This window comes from Hypanus sabinus, chromosome 6 (assembly GCF_030144855.1).
Source record: "Hypanus sabinus isolate sHypSab1 chromosome 6, sHypSab1.hap1, whole genome shotgun sequence".
Taxonomy (NCBI): Eukaryota; Metazoa; Chordata; class Chondrichthyes; order Myliobatiformes; family Dasyatidae; genus Hypanus; species Hypanus sabinus.
In genome coordinates this window covers 65,834,554-65,855,066 of record NC_082711.1, presented here as the reverse complement: position 1 = coordinate 65,855,066, position 20,513 = coordinate 65,834,554, and the positions used below count along the sequence as shown (strand labels likewise).

Below are 20,513 nucleotides of genomic sequence, written 5' to 3'. Positions count from 1 at the left end.
AGAGAAAACCAAGGAGTCACAAAGGCAGTGATCCTTTCAAAATGCTGAAAGGGCAAGGTAGAATCTTGTGAACATTGGTGGAAATTGTTAAGATAATCCATTGACTGAGGAGTGTTGTCAGGTGGAAGGAAGCGATCAGGGGAACTTGTTTCTTACTTGTTTCCATCTGTTTGATGGAAATGTAATATGGGCAATGTGATCACTAGCAAGTATCTGCTTGACGTTTAACAGTCCAGCATGTTTTTGAATTGTTCTGTTGTACTATTGAAAGGGATACCATCCTGGTGTAAATCTTCCAGTGTTTATACTAGAAAGTAAACTTTAACTTGTGTGTCTGGTGCAGAATGTTACCCTGGGACATATGTTAAGAATTCAGGCACAATTGTCAATGAATACTGCATGTATAACAGATCAGTAAAAATCCGTGAGAAGCCAACAATCCAACTTTCTTGTCACATGGGGAAGAGATTATGCAGAAATTCTGGTGTCCATTAATGCTGGTTGATATGCTTAAACACAATTTGGAAAACAGTATCCTTTGACATTTCCAGTTCGTGCAGGGCAGTGCAGATGCTTGCAGTGTGATATGATGGCGGGTAACACAGTTTTGAACCCCAGGGAAAGACAAAAAGTTATATTATTGGAAAAAATACAACTGGCTCTCGATCTGCTGCTGCTTCAAACTGAATTTTAGTTTTCTACTCCTGAAAATAATATCTGTCATCTTGTTTTTGGATCAGTGCATGGTTCACTAGCTGATTCTACTAGGATATTTAGTAGAACAGTCCTGCAATGAAAAAGTTCTGGACTATAGCAACTTTTTAAAGAAATTCAGATTTCTGTCTCTATGGTTCTAGAACCATTAGACTGTTCAATAACCATTTTCAAGGGCAGTCCCTTGAAATAACATTCCTCTACAAAATCAAGAATCAATATGGAAGGCAGACATTCAGCTTGAGTGATATGGACATGAAACCAATTACTCACCACCTTCTGAACTGTCTTCTTCTCATCCTCTCTCAGTCTCTTTATCTCCGACACTCAAGTTCTTTCAGCAAAAGCCAAGAAATTAGGTCACATTTGTAACACATTAAATTTTCCTGGAGTTGATTGCAACAGAGAACATTTTCTTGGTGAAATATTTCACAATAGATGTATGTATGTAGTTTTACATGAGCACCTTTGATCTTTTCTTGGCATCAGGTATACATCAAAAAGTAATTCTTGTAATAGTCATTTTCAAGCCATAAATTGATGTTCTAATTGTGATTCAGCCTCAAAAGGATATCATGAAATTTGGTTCTTTTGTCGTTATTTAAAAGGACAGCCTACTGACACTGGGCCACCTGACCTGGCCTGTGAATAGACATCTTCCAAAGTTGTAGAGGGCACTACTATTACTAACGGGTTTTCTTTCTTTCATCCGCTTGGAGTCAGAGACCTTCTAATAGAAGGCAGAAACATGCCCATCACTGAGGTGCATACTTCAAAAGAAGTGTCATCCTAGTTGGATCTCTCGGATGGCAGTCATAATGTTTGACCACACCCTCACACTGGTCTCTCCAAGGAGGTCAAAGTAATATTGATTCTCAACCTTTGCCACAAATACTTTCCAAGTAACCAATAGTGATCTACCAAATTGCTGCTCACCACAGCACTGGAGAGGTCATCCAGGTACAGCATTCATGATGAGAAGATTTTACCCAATGAGATTTCAGTGTGAGATTTGCACTAAGGTACTGGGAATTTCCAGTGTTGCTGGCCTCCAGTGAATCTAGGCAATCACTGACTGCATTCCTGAGCCAATATGAGCTCTCATTAATAACCTTTTCATTACCAGGCAAGATGTCCACTTCCTCACTGTGCAGCTTGGTTTGAGTCACTTGCCAGGTCGCTGGGTAAATATAAATTGGAGGGTGATAGATTCTTTTTCTGTAAGAGCATAAAAGATTATGGAGAGAAGGCAGAAGAATGGGTTGAGAAGGATAATAATCAGACATGATCGATGGGCTGAATTGCCTAATTCTACTCCTACAGTACTGTGCAAAAGTCTTAGGCACATATGTATATCTAGGGAGCCTAAGACCTTTACATTATACTGTATTAGTCAATGTGGTGCAGACAGTGAGTTTGTAAATCTGGCGGGAACACAGGATGTTGGGAATGGCGAGGCCAGAGCGCCATAGGAAGGGCGTAGTGCAGGTGGCAGAGAGGAAGTGCCATAGGTGGGAGGTGGCACGGGGGCAGGCACAGCCAACCCAGAAACACCAGACCAGGTCATTTGATTCCAAACAATCAGTTTGTTAATCATTATAGAATGTCTCTCTGGTGCTTCCCGCTCCCTCCCCTCTACCAGCCCTCTTCCCATTCTCGGTCCACAACAAGACCAATATCAGAGTCAGGTTTGTCAATGCTCACACATGTCATGAAATTATATTTTCTTTGTGTCAACAGTACAATGCAATGCATAAAATTGTATATATGCATACTTTTACACACTACTGTAAGTCTTAAGGTCTTGTGAATGTCGTTTTTCTAGAAAGCACATACTTCTTCCTAATTCTAAAGAAGATTATACTATTAGAAGGTTTCAGTGGCTGGCACTAATCCATCAGATAGATTTGGACAAGAGTAAAAGTACACTTTTCTCTCTACTTGGCTTCTCACAACAGAGGCCTGTCCAACCTCTGCAGCACATACAATTTTCACCCATGCACATTATAAGATGACTGTGGATAACACCACTGGTTCTCTCAAGATGAGACTGTATTGCCTGTATCAGATTGGGAATGCCCTGAAATAGTGCCAAGCAGTATGTATGCTGCATTCTACATAATCTAACATTTGTTGCACAGCAGCCAGTGCTTAAGGAAGAATATAAGGGAAACTCAAGTTTGTGGTCAATGAAATGGATCTGGAAGAATAGTAAGATGAAGGACAGGAGGAAGCAGGTGGGAAACAGGTATACTGTACTATGGAACTACCATATGGACATCCACAACATAGTAAATTTTAAACTGTGCTATTCAGGGCTAGAGATTTAATTGCTATAGAGGATTTCTTACTCTTGTGGGATAATGTCTTTCCTGACAAGGGGGAATTATTCTGCTTGGCAGAAGGGACTTGTGGCTATGAAGCAATTTCAGGTCTTGGACTTCTTTCATGGTGGTTATAAGAGTTGACTCTGAGACTGCAAGGAGTGGTTTTGACAGCTCTGAACTCCTTTCTTTTTTTTCTAGTTTGTGCATCAATTTTGACATGTTGCATTTAGTTACTGGAGTATTCTCTTATTACTCCTTCAATTGCTCCCTTTATGATTTGATCTCTCCTCTCGGTTTCCTCATCTGATGAATCCACTATTTGTATTTCCACTGACTCTTTTCTCTATGGCTTTCCCTTTATTCAATTGGGTATTGGCCATTGCATCTACTTTTAAAAGCAGTTTTTGTCTCCCACTTGAAGTTCATGCAATAACTTTAAAGCATGCAGAGTAGATTCTGCTTCTTTATATTCACAAAAGCTGAACGTTTGCATCTTTCCTGAAGCTCCTTGAACTCTCTTCCAGTTTAAAACCAAGACATATTTCACAAGTAACTGTCTGATTAACATGTCAGATGCTTTCTCAGATATGTTACCTACAAAAACTTGTAGTCGGACCACTTATTTCATCAATTCCGTGCTTTCTCTGAGCAGTTTGGTTCTTCCTTGGTCCAATATGCTTTCCAGCCAGCGGCTCAGAGGTTGGCACCAATACCTTTATGCCCTCTGTTTGGCAATGGTTGATAGTGACAGTTGTGGCATTATCCAGTATTTTACTTAATTCGCTTTCAGTTGACTCTATTGCAAGGGATGTGGCATGCAATTTGTGGATGGATCGCCAATCAAGTTGTAGTTGTCTCAGCCAATCACATCCCCACAATGCTGGCCCTCCTGTTTTTACCACATACAAGCCCAATGTGGCTTGTTTGTTATAGTATTTCATTGTCATCAATATCATTCCCACAGGAGTTATCTTTCCTCCAGTATAATTTCTTAGTTGGATATCTGCCGGCTTCAGTTCGGTCTCTTTGAAAAGCCGTTCAAACTTATTTTGTGGAATGACTGAAACAGTTGAACCAGTGTCCAATATCATCTTAATTAACTTGTCACTCACTTCTGGTGTAAGCCATATTGCTTGTTTATTGTTAGTTTTCACATTGTAAATCTTAAGGCTACATAATCCTGTGTCACTCTCATCATTATCAGAATTTTCATTAACAGCATACAGATTAGTGCTCTTTCTGAAACTACAACTTGATTTTTTAGCTTTTCTTTCCTCCCTGTGCAGCCCAACATGTTCTTTGTATGTGTCCTACTTTGTTGCATTTTCTGTAAATTTCACCTTTTAATCTTCACTTGTCTGGTGTATGTGAGCTCCTGCCATGACAGTAACACAATTTGTTTGGCCAGGTTGGTTTCTGTTTAGACAATGCAATTTTGTTAATGCTCACTTTCATTCCTGACTGCAACTTAATTGCATCTCTGTCTGTTGTTTTCATTGAAACAGCAATTTCACTGGCTCTTTTAAATATAAGTTGTGCTTCAGTTAGGTGCTGTTTTTGAATGTTTTCTTGTAAGATTCCACAAACTAAACGATCTCTCAGTGCATCATTAAGCTCATCACTAAACTGACAGTGCTCAGAAAATTTCTTCAATTCAGCTACGGACATGGAAATGGACTCCCCTTGCTTTTGCTGCCACTAATGAAACCTGAAGTGTTCTGCAATCAACAATATCCTTGTTTCTAAATGTTCCTGCATTGCTTTCATGATATTAGCAAAGCTCATTTTGGCTGGTTAGGTTGGAGCAGTCAAATTTCTAAGCAAACTATATGTCTTTAAATCCAATGCACTCAGCCAAATTGGCTCTCACTTCTCATCGACTATATCATTTGCTTTCAATAAATGCTTATTCCATTCAGTATACATATTCCGATTATCTTTTGTGTAATCAATTGCATCTGATGTAACCAACTATTTCTGGTGTTTTTTAAAATTATTATTATCGCCCAGTGCTCTCTGTTTATGAACCCGTGAATTCTTCTGTTTTCTGCCTTTTAAAAACCTCAATTGTCTTTCCTTTTGCAAAGAAAAAGTGTTGCTCTGAAGAACGAAAAACGTACTGTGTGTTTTTTACCTGACTTTTTTATTTAACTCATCTGCACTTCAACAGGTAGATACTCATTTCAGCTTTGTTTTAAAAATACCTCATTGCCACTATTATGTTTTATAACTCCAAAATATAAAACTAATGACAAGAAAACGAGAACGTGTCTCAGCTTTGCTTTTACTTTTAGTGAAGCGCACGCATATAACATGGTAGTGTCATGATATATGCAATTCACTTATTTTTTACATATTGCTCACAATGAATTATTTAAATGAACAACAGTGCTTAACGAAACAATATATTTACAGTATTCAAGTATTACTGACATATTAAATACACAACAACCTGCACAGATTAAACTAGCAAATGAATGAATCTTCATTCCAATTACTTCAATGGAGTGCTGTAAAGGATAAAAAGCAAATTAAACAAGAGAAAGAGATTTTTTTAATTTATCACAATAAATCTATCGAACAAAAATGCTGTTGATGTCATCATGGTATTTAAGACATAAAATGCTTACAACTATTAATGCACACAGGTAATAAATTCACTATCTCCTGAAAATATGTTTCATTGACTTGAAATAATTTACATTAGAAAAAGGCTATTCATTCTTCTCAGCTTATATTGGCCAAAGAAGTGATGCAGACTAACTCTAGTTCACGGCATAAATCACATCATAGTTACTCAGGTAATTTTTAGATGTGATGAATGTTTCTGCCTCCACTGCAATTTCAGACAATGATCTAGACCCCATGCTCTTGAGGAATTTATTTTTCCCCAAATCCTGCATAATCCTCTTACTTATCACCTCAAATACATGTTGCCTAGTTATTGACTGTGGGTTAAGGTAAGTTAAAAGTTCTAATTTACTTAAGAAAAATATCTTCCTTTCACTAAATCTTTGATCTTTTTTTCCAAGAAGCTGATCTTTTTCTTTTCACTTGAAATAATCTGGTCCATTTTCAGTAGTCTGGAGTTACTCACCCTTTCTATCAAAGCATGGCAGAGCCTACATCCAAAACAAAAAAATTCTTATTCCAGCTACAGCAAAATAAACATCCCTCATGAATGATACAAAGTTGGATGAATATATAAAAAATCAAATATATATTAAAAAACTGTGGTACATTCAAGTATTACTCAGATCTACATGACACAACAAGCCACATCGGTTTTGTCATCGTGATATCGAAAGATATCGATACTCTCCTCTGTACATTATAGCTTTCAATCATTATACCAATTATTCTTATTAATCATTTTAGGAGCTTTGACAGATGTAAATCCAATATAGTTGTACAGCAATATGCATAGTCTGAAAATATATATGTTGCAGGCTTCAATGGTATTTTCGGTGACATTCGAAGCTTCTTATAGGCCAAAATGTGGTGGAATAACATAAATATACTTAACAACCACTGTGTTTAAACATCCTTACAGTAGCCTTGGATGAAGTGATCCAATATCACTCAGAAGTTATTATGGCCAGATAACAACTATAACATTCAAAGTAGTTCAGTTGTCCTGTACATGCCAGAGTGTCCTGTATGAGATGAGAAAAGATTCATGCTGACCAATGTTACACTAACCCCATTTGCTTGCATTTGGCTGCTCTTCCTCTAAACCTTCCTATCAATCTACCCATCCAAATGTCTTTTAATCATTGTAATTGTACCTGTCTCTTCTGCTTCTTCTGACGGTTCATTCCATATACCCACCACTCTGCATGGACAAACTTGCCACTCGTGTCCCCTTTAAATCCTTTCCCTCTCACCTTAACCTATGCCCCCTAGTTTTAGACTTCCCTATCCTGGGAAAAGACTGTAAATATCTGCCCTAGTTATGAAGGGATAATCAATAAGCTTCCTTCACTCCAGGGAAAACAGCAAGAAAAGAGCTTATCCAATCACTCCTTGTAACTCAAGCCCTAGATTCCTGGCAACATCCTTGTGAATTTTTTTTGCACCCTCTTTAGCTAAACTACATCCTTTCTATCGCGTGGCAACTAAAACTGCACATTGTTCTCCTAGTGTAGCCTAACCAATGATCTATACAACTGCAACATTAGACCCCAACATCCTATTTTCAGTGTTTCGACTGATGAAGGCAAGCATGCCATATATCTTTTTCACTACTCTGTCTACCAGTTCAAGCACTTTCAGGGAAACGTACATTTAACCCCAAGATCTTGCCATTCAAGAATGCTCCCCAAGACCCTGCAATTCGCGGTACATTTCCCGGCCTGCTTTAACGACCCAAAATGCATTAATTCGTACTGGCCTAAGTTAAATTCCATTAGCCATTCCCTTTCCATTTTTCTAGATCCTGTTATAACTTTAGAACTCTTCTTCACTGTCCTCTATAGCACCAAACTTGGTGTCATCTGCAAACTGACCAATCATGCCACATGCATTCCCTTCCAGACTATTAATATGTATGACAAATAATAAAGGACTGTGCACTCCTCACTGTACACCACAGGTCACAAGCCTCCAATCTGAAAGAAAAAGAACAACTGTCTAACACCACCCTCTGCCTCCTACCACGAAGCTAATTTTGTATCCAATTGTCTCTGTCATCCTGGAACCCCACTCTTCATAAATGCTGCTTTTTATTTTATTTTCTCTGTTTTACACACAATAAATAATTTCCCATTGCTGATGTCATTGGGTGGAAATAATAATACCAAAAGTATGTATTTACAGTCAAGCAGAGGCAAAATATAGAAGTGCTTGCACTAACCGGAAGAATATTCCTCAGAATCAAATGCCTGCAATAAAGTGGAAACATAAAAGAGAATTTTAAGAGGGAAATTTAAGGATAACAGATGAAGAAATGTTTTTCATGTAATTCAATATTTATGTCACGGAATATTTTTGCAATTTTAGTGTTTGGTATAGAGAATGTAAAGGAATACTATATATATGGTGCTGTTAGTACTGAGGTAATGGTGTGCTTTTCATCCATTGAGGTAATCTAGTTCATCTGCATGTTAGTTAGCATGTGATTAAATGTAATCGACTTGAGGGTAACCTTTATTGATATGAAAACATTCACAGTGTGCGTTCCACGAATGACTATGTCATTATTTAAGAGGTAATCAATATTTGTAAATTTTCTGCTGTTAGAACTTTTATTCCTAATTGTTTTATAGAAAGAAAATAGGTTCTCTGTGAGGAGATTCTGAAAAACACCTCAATTTATTTATCTTCTAAGTAATTATCTTTTATATTCATAAATGATCATTTTAACATTAACATATTTTGAAAATCATTCCTGTTTCTTCATACAACCAGCAATTAAATGAATTTGAAAGTGCCAATAAATTATTACAGATTTTGTTATTTGAAATATTGTAAATGGGAGGTGATTTTTTTTATTGGGCATATTCAGAACCTCCTCCCTGGCCTTTACCAGCTATCAACATCATTAATTATTCCAACATGTCTCAATCTTGTCATTTCCATAGCTTTTGAAGGACTTTCCAGATGAGCTGAGGTCAGACATCACTATGCATTTGAACAAGGAAATTCTGCAGCTATCTCTGTTTGCCTCCGCCAGCCGTGGCTGTCTCAGGTCTCTCTCCCTGCATATCAAAACCTCTTTCTGTGCTCCAGGCGAGTATCTCCTTCGGCAGGGAGATGCACTGCAGGCAATCTATTTCGTCTGCTCAGGCTCCATGGAAGTGCTTAAAGGTGCCATGGTGCTGGCAATACTGGGTAGGTTCTATAATCCTTTAATTGGTAATGTAATACATCTTCAAAGCTTAACAATTTATTTCACTGGCAATGAGGACAATTTACATAACACCCTCTCTGTTGCCCCACACTACTCCCCACCCTGTCCCCAGCTATAATGCTGGTTAAGTTTCTCAGAAACAATCAAATGTTAAAATACTTGTATTCGGTTAACTGGATTCTTTCAACTTTCACCTCTTAGATATCCCTCAACCTCATCATCCCAAAATCTCTTGGCTAGCCTTGCTTTTTAGACCTTCTTTGCTGTAAAAAGGTTCCAAGTAAAATGAAAACTATTGTTTGATACAAAAAAATCTGTATTATAATATAAAATGTTGTGGAAGACCAAGTAACATTGGCTTTCTTACTTCAATGATGTTAGTCATGCATTGTGATTGCTCCTTTGATATTTCTTAGAAAAACATGTGCAATTGTTTAAGAAATGAGTTTGTATTACATGTTTAGTTTGCTCAGTTCAGAGAGAATGCCTGACTCACTGTCATGAGACCAAAGCCATTTATTCAATATAAGATGGATATTACCAAGTACCGTTGACTTTGTTCTGGTAATTCTACTTTACTTCAGCAATTTAATTGATGTTTTTGGTGTCATATGTATTCATTCTAAGGGTTGAATCAGCAAGTCTATTGTTTGTTCCATCAAAATAACAATTAAGCTTGAATCTGCTTAACTGGGAAAGAATGCAAGGTGATCAGCTATTCATTCCTCTTGCTAGTCCTGAAACTAATGCAACTTGTGAGGGTTTATCACCTGTATGGTTTAATGACAGTACTAAAGTTGCTCTGAAAGATTCAGCGGGGGTTACAGGATACTCTGCACACAACCTGCACCACTGTAGTCAAGGCAAATAACTGGAGCTGATATAAATCTGAATAATTCAACAGTATGTTTTTCCATAAAGCACATTACAGATTTTACAAAGTTTAATGACATGAGATCTAACTAGGTTTTAATGACATGTCAAGTCTAAATTACTGCTTAGCAATGAAGCCCTAAAAACTAATTTTATAAATTAGTTTCTCAGCTAACTATTTCAGAATATGAGATTTTTTAATGTATTATGATACTTAAGCTTTTACAAAAAATACCGTGTGTATGTTCCACTCTTTATTTATAGCTCTGTACAATGCATACAAAGTTAATTAAAAATTACTTCCTGGCATGCCGTCTGTGAGAGTTATATAATTTGATAAGCTGCTCAGACATCTTAATGACTTCACAGCAACTGGACGCCAGTGATCTCCTGAGCTGAAACCTAACAACAGAAAGCTTTGATAAAGGGGGAACTCTTATCGCAGAGCTCCCTGGATCTTTGTAGAGACCTTTATCATTTACTTTTCATTGAGAGCATTGTCTTTATGGATCAGTGTTCTTCAGAAATCATTGTAATGGTGGTTTATCGTGGTATTAATGCAAGTGCCTGGCAGAGCAAAGATCTAATGCTTCAGGTGCTGATGTATTTATTCTGCCTGCAACTGAGACAAATAAAAGGAGGCATGTCTTCAGAGAGCCTGCAATCAATGAATTAAAGGAGATCTTATAAAATTGACTTTCATAAGCCTACAATCTTTTCTGTAGGTGTGGCAAAAGGGATTTTCTTCTTCTTCTTCATTTTTGTGCTTTTCTCCCTTCTCCATATCCCATTATAAACTTGCAGCTAAAATTATGATAGGTACAAGATACATAGCCGAAACAGATTTACTTTTATTTGTCCTTCTACTAATCACTGTTTCATCGAATCCTTACCCTTGCAATTGTACGGTCTCTTTGTAAGGTTATCAACAAATTTCATGTCATATAAAACAGAGATAATAAACCTGATTCTGATTTGGATTATTTTGTTTATAAAAGTTAAGATTGACAAGATAGGGTTTCAGGGTAGATACAAAATAAAGGTCTAGTTCAAGTATGTTTTGAACAACCAAATACTACATGAAATGGGAGGTAGCTTTGCTTAAAAAGGTCACAAGTGAAAATGAAAGGATAAATGTTGTGCTGTAGCCTCTCTCTGATTTGTAACCTGTATTATGTAATGAGAGCTGGGAGGACAAAACTGTGGGATTTTTCTGGATGTAACTCATGTATTGATTAAGTAACTTCTAATCTGACTGTCTGAGCTCACTTATTTGAAGGATTTTTGATGAGCCAAAAATAACGCATAAGCAATGCATATGATACGTGGAAGAGAAAGACAGAAGTGATGGACCAAAATCACTCAGTGCATATTATTAAGGTGTTCGTGCTTGCTGGTGACATAAAAATGGTGAGAGGCCACGTTCCAATGATGATGATGATTTTGTAATTGGATTTAAATTGTTGAGAGTGTGCATGGATGCTTGGCAAATGGAGTTGAATGTGGAAAAGTCATGCACTTTAATGCAAGCAATCTAAAAGCAGAATATTGTCTAAACAGAGTAAGATTACAGATGAGTGGAGTACAGGGAATGTGTTCTTATGCACAAATCATAAGAGGTTCGGAAGCAAGTCCAGCAAGAGATTAAGAAGGCAAATGGCATATTGGCCTCCATTGCAAGAGGGTTTGAGCTTAGAAATAAGGAAATATTGTCACAATTGTACTACTGAAGCTGCACTTGCAGTACTGTACAATTTTGCCCTATTTATTTGAGATGAAATCGATTCACTTTGCTGGTTCCTTGCTTGAGAAGGTTGAACTATCATGAATGACTTCAAAATATTTTATCCATGTTCTTTGGAGTTTAGAAGAATCAGGGTTGATGCTTTTGAGATATACAAGATGCTGAGGGAGTACAACAAGGTAGATACTAAGTTGCTGGAAATGGAAGGATCTTGAATAAGGGAATATGATTATTAGATTAGCATGTGGTGAGGGTCATTCAATGCTGGAGATGATTGGAACGACTTCCAGCAGAGGATAATGAATGTCTGCAATTCTCTACCCACATTATTGTGGAAGCTGAATCACTGGGGACATTTGAAAATATCAGGAAATTGAGGGCTACAGGGAAATGGCAAAGAGGAGAAGATCAGATCAAGCGCAGACCATGGTCTGGAGGGAGCCGGGTATCCTTTCCCTGCTCTTATTCTTTTGCATTCTCATGTTCTCATGATCTGTCTGAATGGCAGCATGGTCTCGAGGGAGCCGGGTATCCTTTCTCTGCTCTTATTTTCTTGCATTCTCATGTTCTCATTTCTGTCCTCAATGGCTAAACATTTGTTTGAGTCTATGATCACTGCTTCTAGGAATGCAAGTCAAGAGAAACATCTTCTCTGCATCTTCCCTATTCTGCTGCTTAAGGATTTTGTCTGTTTCAATGAGATCACCTGTTCTTTCAGTGAGTTGCATAAATAGACAATAGACAGTAGGTGCAGGAGTAGGCCATTCAGCCCTTCTAGCCAGCATGGCCATTCACTGTGATCATGGCTGATCATACACAATCAGTACCCCGTTCCTGCCCCCTCCCCATATCCCTTGACCCTGCTATCTATAAGAGCTCTATCTAACTCTCTCTTGAATGCATCCAGAGACTTGGCCTCCACTGCCTTCTGGGGCAGAGCATTCCACATATCCACCACTCTGAGTGAAAAATTTTTTCCGCATCTCTGTTCCAAATGGCCTACCCCTTATTCTTAAACTGTGGCCTCTAGTTCTGGACTCACCCATCAGCGGGAACATGCTTCCTGCCTCCAGTGTGTCCAATCCCTTAATAATCTTATACGTCTCAATCAGATCCCCTCTCATCCTTCTGAATTCCAGTGTATGCAAACCCAGTCGCTCCAATCTTTCAACATATGACAGTCCCGCCATTCCGGGAATTAACCTTGTGAACCTATGCTGCACTCCCTCAATAGCAAGAATGTCCTTCCTCAAATTTGGAGACCAAAACTGCACGCAATACTCCAGGTGGGGTCTCACCAGGGCCCTGTACAGCTGCAGAAGGACCTCTTTACTCCTATACTCAATTCCTCTTGTTATAAAAGCCAGCATACCATTAGCTTTCTTCACTGCCTGCTGTACCTGCATGCTTGCTTTCATTAACTGATGTCAATGACATAGTCAGTCATTATTCAAACTCATGTCACTTATAAATACTCCTATGTTTTCCTCCGGTATATTCCAACAACATACCCTTGTCAAATCAAACAGCCTCCTTAAAACGGTAATAGTATCAAATAGTAATTTCTGTATAACAAAGAAAAGAACTAGCAGACAATGGCCAAAATACTGTATCTCATGCCAAGGCCAGAGTGAAAAGCATAAAGCTTCTCAAAATAATTAAACAATAGAACGTTGAACATTACAGCACAGGAACAGACCATTCGGCCCACAGCTGAAAAGCAAATCAAAAACACCCAAACGCTAGTCACACCTATCTACACAATGTCCATATCCCTCTATCTTTCTTACATCCATTTGCTGATCTACATGTCCCATGAAAGCCTCCGCTATGTTTGCTTCTACCACTATACCAGGCATCCACAATTCTCTGAGTAAAAAACTTACTCCTTACAGTCCCCTTGAACCTATTCCTTCTTACCTTCAATGCATGCCATCTGGTATTAGACATTTCAATCCTGGGAAACAGATCCTCTCTGCCCACTCTATCTATGCCTCACATAATCTTGTAAACTTCTATCAGATCTCCCCTCAGCCTCCAGAGGAAAGAACCCAAGTTTATCCAGCCTCTCATGATAGTACATGCCCTCTAAAATAGACAGCATTCTTGTAGACCTCTTCTAGACCCTCCCCTAAACTTCAACATTCTTCCTATGTTAGGGCAACCAGAATTGAATGCACTCCTCCAGATGTGGTCTAGCCGGAGTTTTAATAAGTTGCAACATAGCCTCTTTATTTTTGAGCTCAATGCCTTGACTAATAAAAGCAAGCTTAATCACTTTAATCACCTTATCGACTTGTGTAGCCACTTTCAAGGAGCTATGGACTTGGATCCCAAGATCTCTTTGCTCAGTAACACTATGAAGGGTCTTGCCCTTAACAGTGTACTCTTTTCTTGCATTTGCCCTACCAAAGTACAACACCTCACATCTATCTGGATTAAACTCCATCTGCCATTTCTCTGCCCTCATCTGCAACTAATCTATATCGTGCCAGCCTTCTACACTATCCAAAACTCTACCAGTCTTGGTATTATCCACAAACTTACTAACCCACCCATCTACATTTTCATCCAGGTCATTTATGTACATCACAAACACACAGACCCCTACAAACACCACTAATTATAGATCTCCAGTATGAACAAGTCCTTCAACCACTACCCTCTTCCATGTGCAAGCCAATACTGAATCCAAAAAGCCAATTCACCTTGGATCCCATGCATCTTAATCTTCTGGATGAGCCCCCCATGAGGGACTTTGTCAAACGCCTTACTAAAATGCACATAAATTACATCCACTGCCCTACCCTCATTAGTCTCCCTCATCACCTTGTCAAAAAACTCAATCAAGTTGGTAAGGCCTGACCTGCCATGTTGGCTCTCCCTAATTAGGCCATAGGTTTTCCAAATGATCATATATCTTGATCCTGAGAACTTCCTCCAGCAATTTCCCGACAAATGACACGAGACTCACCGTTCCATAGTTCACACAATTTTCCCTTGTTTCCTTCTTAAATAGAGGTACAACATTAGCCACTTGGCAATCCTCTGGAACCTCGACTGTGCCTAGCGAGGACACGAAGATACTAGACAAGGGCCCACAAATCTCATCTCTCACCTCCTTCAATAACCTGGGGTAAATCCCATCAGGTCCTAGGGACTTATCCATCTGAATACTCATTAGGAGGCCCAACACTTGCTCCTCCTTGATCTCTAAATTCTCTAACATATTTACACACTCAGTATTGCTATTTCCTGCAACACTACAACATGTTGGATGAACTCAGCAGGTCAGGCAGCATCCGTGGAAACGAGCAGTCAATGCTTCAGGCCGAGACCCTTCATCAGGACTGAAGAGGGTGGGGGCAGGGGCCCTATGAAGAAGGTGGGGGGAGGGTGGAAGGTGCCAGGTGAAAAACCAATAAGAGGAAAGATCAAGGGGTGGGGGAGGGGAAGCAGGGAAAGGATAGGCAGGAAAGGTGAAGAAGGAACGTAAGGAGAAAGCACTATGGGTAGTAGAAGATAGTAATTCTCTCCCTCTCCCTTCCCCCATCCCAGTTTCACTCTGCCTCCTCCTCCAGCTGCCTAACACCTCTCTCATGATTCTGCCTTCTTCTGCTACCCATAGTGCTTTCCCCTTAGATTCCTTCTTCACCTTTCCTGCCTATCCCCTCCCCCACCCCTTGATCTTTCCTCTGATTGGCTTTTCACCTGGCACCTACCAGCCTTATCCTTCCCACCCTCCCCCCACCTTCTTTATAGGGCCCCTGCCCCCTCCCTGTTCAGTCCTGACGAAGGGTCTCGGCCCGAAACATTGACTCTCGTTTCCACGGGAGCTGTCCGGCCTGCTGAGTTCCTCCAGCGTGTTGTACATGTTGCTTTGACCAGAGCATCTGCATTGTACTTTGTGTGACTGCTATCTCCTGATCCTCCATATCATTTTCCCTGGTAAATATTGAAGCGAAGTACTCACTGGGTACCTCTCTCGCATTCTCCGCATCTAAGCAAGTGTTCCCCCTTTATCCTAGTTAACCTCTTGCTCTTGATTTATGTATAGAATGCCGGGATCTACATTCATCCTACTGGCTAAGGGCTTTTCATACACAAGACACTGGAGAATCTTAGCAGGCCAGGCAGCATCTATGGAGAAACATACAGTCAGGCCAAGACTCTTCAGCAGGACTAGAGAAGAAAAGATGAGGAGTAGATATAAAAGTTGGGGGAGGGGAGAGAGAAACACAAGGTGGGGGAGGAATGAAGTAAAGTGCTGGGAAGTCAATTGATGAAAGAGGTACAGAGCTGGAGAAGAGGGAGTCCAATAAGAGAGAACAGAAGGGCATGGAAGAAAGAAGAGGAGGGTGGAGCACCAGAGGGAGGTGATAGAAGAAAGAAAAGGGGGAAGAGCACCAGAGAGAAGTGATGGGCAGGTAAGGAGATAAGGTGAGAGAGGGAAAAGGGGATGGGGGATGGTGAAAGGGGGTGCATTACTGGAAGTTCAAGAAATCAATGTTCATGCCATTAGGTTGGAGTCTATCCAGGCGGAATACAAGGTGTTGTTTCTCCAGCCTAAGTGTGGCCTGATCACAACAGTAGAGGAGGCTATGGATTGACATTTTGGATTGAGAATGGGTAGTGGAATTAAAATAGGTGGCCACTGGGAGATCCTGCTTCTTCTGGTGGATTGAGCATAGGTGATCGGTGAAACAGTCTCCCAATCTATGTCGGGTCTCACTGATACACAGGAGGCCACACTGGGAGCACAGGACACAGTATATAACCCCAACAGACTCACAGGTGAAGTGTTGCCTCACCTGGAAGGACGGTTTGGGGCCCTGATTGGTAGTGAGGGAGGAAATGTAGGCTTTTTTTTGGCTTTATACTCCTAGTGTGCTTTGTTTGATTCTAACTTCTGAAGCTTTACATACTTTTCCTTTTTGTTCTTGACTAAATTCATCACCTCTCTGAACATCCAAGGTTCGCATACCCTTCCATCCCCATTCTTCCTTCCAACAGGAACATAACTTCCCAGCACTCTATGCAATTGATCTTTAAACATCTTCCACATGACTGATGTGGACTTGCCACAGAAAAGGTGTTCCAATCAATGCTTTTTAGCTCCTGCCTACTGTCCTCGTAATTTGCACTACTCCAATTTAAAACTCCCCCACAGGGACCAGGCTTGTCCTTACCTATAGCTATCCTGAAAGGAAAGGAGTTGTGGACACTATTCCCCAACTCTTCACCCACTGAAACATCAGTTACCTGGCCACGTTCATTGTACAACACCAGGTCCAGTACAGTCCCTTCTCTCATTGGACCATCTACACATTGATTTAAGAAACCTTCCTGGATACACTTAACAAATTCTGCCCCATCTAAACCCCTTTCACTAAGAAGGTCCCAGTTTATATTAGAGAAGTTAAAATCTCCCATGACAACAACCCTATTAGTACACATTTCCTTAATCTGATTTCATATCTGTTCTTCAATGCCCCAGTGGCCATTGGTCTGTAGTACAATCTCATCAGTGTGATTGCACCACTCCTATTCCTGAGTTCTCCCCAAACAGTCAGTGTCTGACCCATCCAATATACCTCTCCAGAATGCAGCTGTGATATTGTCTCTAATTAGTAGAGCAATGCTCTCCCACCTTCTCTGCTATCTTTTCTAAAACTTTGAAAACCTATTACATTAATCACCCTTCCCTGCCCCTCTCTCAACCTAATTTCTATCCAACGCATCATACCTTTTATTTCGATTTTGCCTTCTAATACTTTCCTTGACATCTACCGTGGATTGTAAATGAGTAAAGGTCATTAGGTTTATGACCACCATAATATCTGTACTCCCTTATTCAGCTCACTGATCATGTGATATCTATACCATAAGGTATGGAAAGCCCCTGATTAAAAAAAAAACTATCTGCACTTCAATTTAAGATCCTGAATAATACCTGCCTTATTACCTAAGCTATTGGCCATCTGTCCTGAAATCTTCCCGTGTCAATATCAATTTTTGTTTGATGCTGCTATGATGAACCCCTTGGGGCATTTCGCCACATTAAAGTTGCTATGTCAATGGAAGTTATTGCTGCTTATGCTCACACTATAGATATTTGGGGATATCAAATGGAAATGCTTCAGCAATCTACATAGTGTTAGACCTGATAAACAAATTACACTTATTTTGTGCATGCCACTGAAAAATTCCAAGAATGATGCCAGCAGATTTTCTTTTAATTTATTCATGCAGGTATTCAGAGAATCTGCAGTGCAGTATGTAAAAAGCTGTGTTTACAATTTTCTACTAAACTGAAGGACAAATGTAGCCCATTAAGATGTGTGCAAGCTCTATTCAAAAGAATGACGAGGGATATTCTCCAATGAATTTACTGCCACTTTCAGCACTACAGTAAATATTCTAAATTCTAAATAGTATTGATAACAGGCATCATTCTAAATAACCTGACCACATTCTTACCCAGAAATCAGTCCTCAAAAGTCTACATACACTAACCTAATGACCCCAGGGTAGTTCACAGGATTCATATAATTATTCCAAAATTATAAGAAGTGACTATACTACTATGAAGTTATTTAAACATCATATGTTAGGAGGGCCTCTAAAATAATTAAAAAATAACAAAATTTTATTTTGCTGATCATCAAAGCAGCCAAGGACCAATGTATTTTCTACTTTGCTATGACTATGTTATATTAATTTAAAACCCATGTTTGGTGTTATGTCAGCTTTCCTCAGCTTCCAATGTTTCTAAACTATGACTCTTATTTGCAAAATATAAAGAAACAACCTTGAATGATCAACATGTACAAAATGCTGGAGGAACTCAGCAAGCTTTGCAGCATTTATGGAGGGAAATAGACAAAATAAATGTTGGACCAAGACTATTAACGTCCATATTGCAGCCTGACCTGCTGAGTTCCGCTGCTGTTTTGTGTCTCCATATGTTACTCCATATGTCCAGCATCTGCAGTCTCTCTTGTGAATCTTGATTTATCAGAAATTTCATGTTTAACATTTAAAAGTGTCATAGCAATTATGCTTATCGGGTTGATGAAATCTTATCAGACAGCCTGGAAAATGAATTTTCTCTCCAGCCACCTTTCCTTTTACCTGCAACTTAATGAGTATTGACTATCGTCCAGTAACACACATCTACGATGAGGTTGGTCATAGCTAGAATCAACTTCTGCCTCAGTGATGATTTGGACCCACTGCAATATGCCTATTGCCTCAATAGGTCTACGGCAGATGCAAGTTCAATGGCTCTTCATGTGGCCTTAGATCACCTGGACAATACAAACACCTTTGTCAGGATACTGTTCAGTGATTATAGCTGAACCATTGAAAGTCTACAAATCCTGGGCCTCTGTACTTCCCTCTGCAATTGGATGCTCCACTTTCTAAACAGAAGACCACAATCTGTGTGAATTGGTAGTACACGGGGTGATTGATGTGTTCATGGCCTAAGGTAGAAGGAGTCAATTTTAGAAAACCTAGCACATTGATTTTTCAATATAATCCCCTCCTACATTTACACACTTAGTCCAGCGGTCGTGGAGCATACGGATCTTGGACCTCCAGAAAGTGTCCACAGCATGAGTGATTGATAAGTTTGTGGCCTAAGGTAGACGGAGATGAGTTATACAGCTCTCGTTACATGCACATGCAGTTCAACTCTTTGAGTGATTATGCAGAAAGTTTGAAGATAATAACATCTCCTTCTACCTTAGGCCTCATACTTATCAATCACTCCAATGTGTTATTAACAGATGAATTATTAACTTCAAACTTTCTGCATAATTACTCAAAAAGTTGAACTGCATGTGCATGTAACGAGAGCTGTATAACTCATCTCCGTCTACCTTAGGCCACAAACTTATCAATCACCCCTGCTGTGGACACTTACTGGAGGTCCAAGATCCATATGCTCCATGGCTGCTGGACCAAGTATGTAAGTGTAGGAGGGGACTATGTTGAAAAATAAATGTGCTAGGTTTTCTAAAATTGACTCCTTCTACCTTAGGCCATGAAGACATCAATCTCCACCTGTAACATCTCCTCCTCACTAATGATCAACACTGGTACACCTCAGCCAACTGCACTACTCACTATACCCATGTCTGCGTGGTGAGGAATAGCTCAAATACCATCTATAAGTTTGCTGATAATACGACCAGTGTTGGCAGAATCTCAGTTGGAGATGAGAGGGCATACAGGAGCGAGATATACCAGTTAGCTGTGTGATGTCACAGCAAAAACTTTGCATTCAACATTAATTAGACAAAAGAGCTGATTGTGGACTTCAAAAGTGTAAGACAAGGGAACACGAATCAATCCTCATAGATGGATCAGAAGTGGAGAGAGTGAGCAATTTCAAATTTCTGTATGTCAATATCTCTGAGGATCTAACCTGATCCCAACATTTTGAAGCAGCTATAAAGAAGGCAAGACAGTGGCTATACTTCTACAGGAGTTTGAGGAGATTTGGTTTGTCACATAAAACACACAAAAACTTCTGCAGATGTACCGTGGAGATCATTCTGACAGGCTGCATCACCATTTAGTATGGGTGGCTACTGCACTGGATTGAAAGAAGCTACAAGAAGTTGTAAAATTAGTCAGCTCCATCATGGGTACTACTGTCTGTAGTATCCAAGACATCTTCAAGGAACAGTCCCTCAGAAAGTCAGCGTCTATTATTAAGGACCCCCATCACCCAGGGCATGCCCTCTTCTCATTGTTACTATCAGGAAGGAGGTACAGAAATGTGAGGGCAGACACTCAGCGATTCAAGAACAGCTTCCTCCCCTCTGTCATCCAATTTCTAAATGGACTTTGAACTCATGAACACTACCTCACATTTTTTTTTATTATTTCTGGTTTTGCACTATTTTTAATTTAGCTATTTTATATAAATACTTACTGTAATTTTTTCCATATTTATCATGTATTTTATTGTACTGCTGCCACAAATTTCACA

The 20,513-nt window shown here is 39.5% G+C and overlaps 1 protein-coding gene across 1 annotated transcript in view; it reads left to right on the top strand.

Annotated features, from left to right (window-relative positions):
- Positions 1-20,513, top strand: part of kcnh8 (potassium voltage-gated channel, subfamily H (eag-related), member 8) — a 439,093-nt gene that overhangs the window by 312,128 nt on the left and 106,452 nt on the right. The window contains exon 10 of the mRNA XM_059972346.1: positions 8,624-8,873. Coding sequence (XP_059828329.1) covers positions 8,624-8,873 — 250 coding nt within the window. The remainder of the gene's footprint in view (positions 1-8,623; positions 8,874-20,513) is intronic.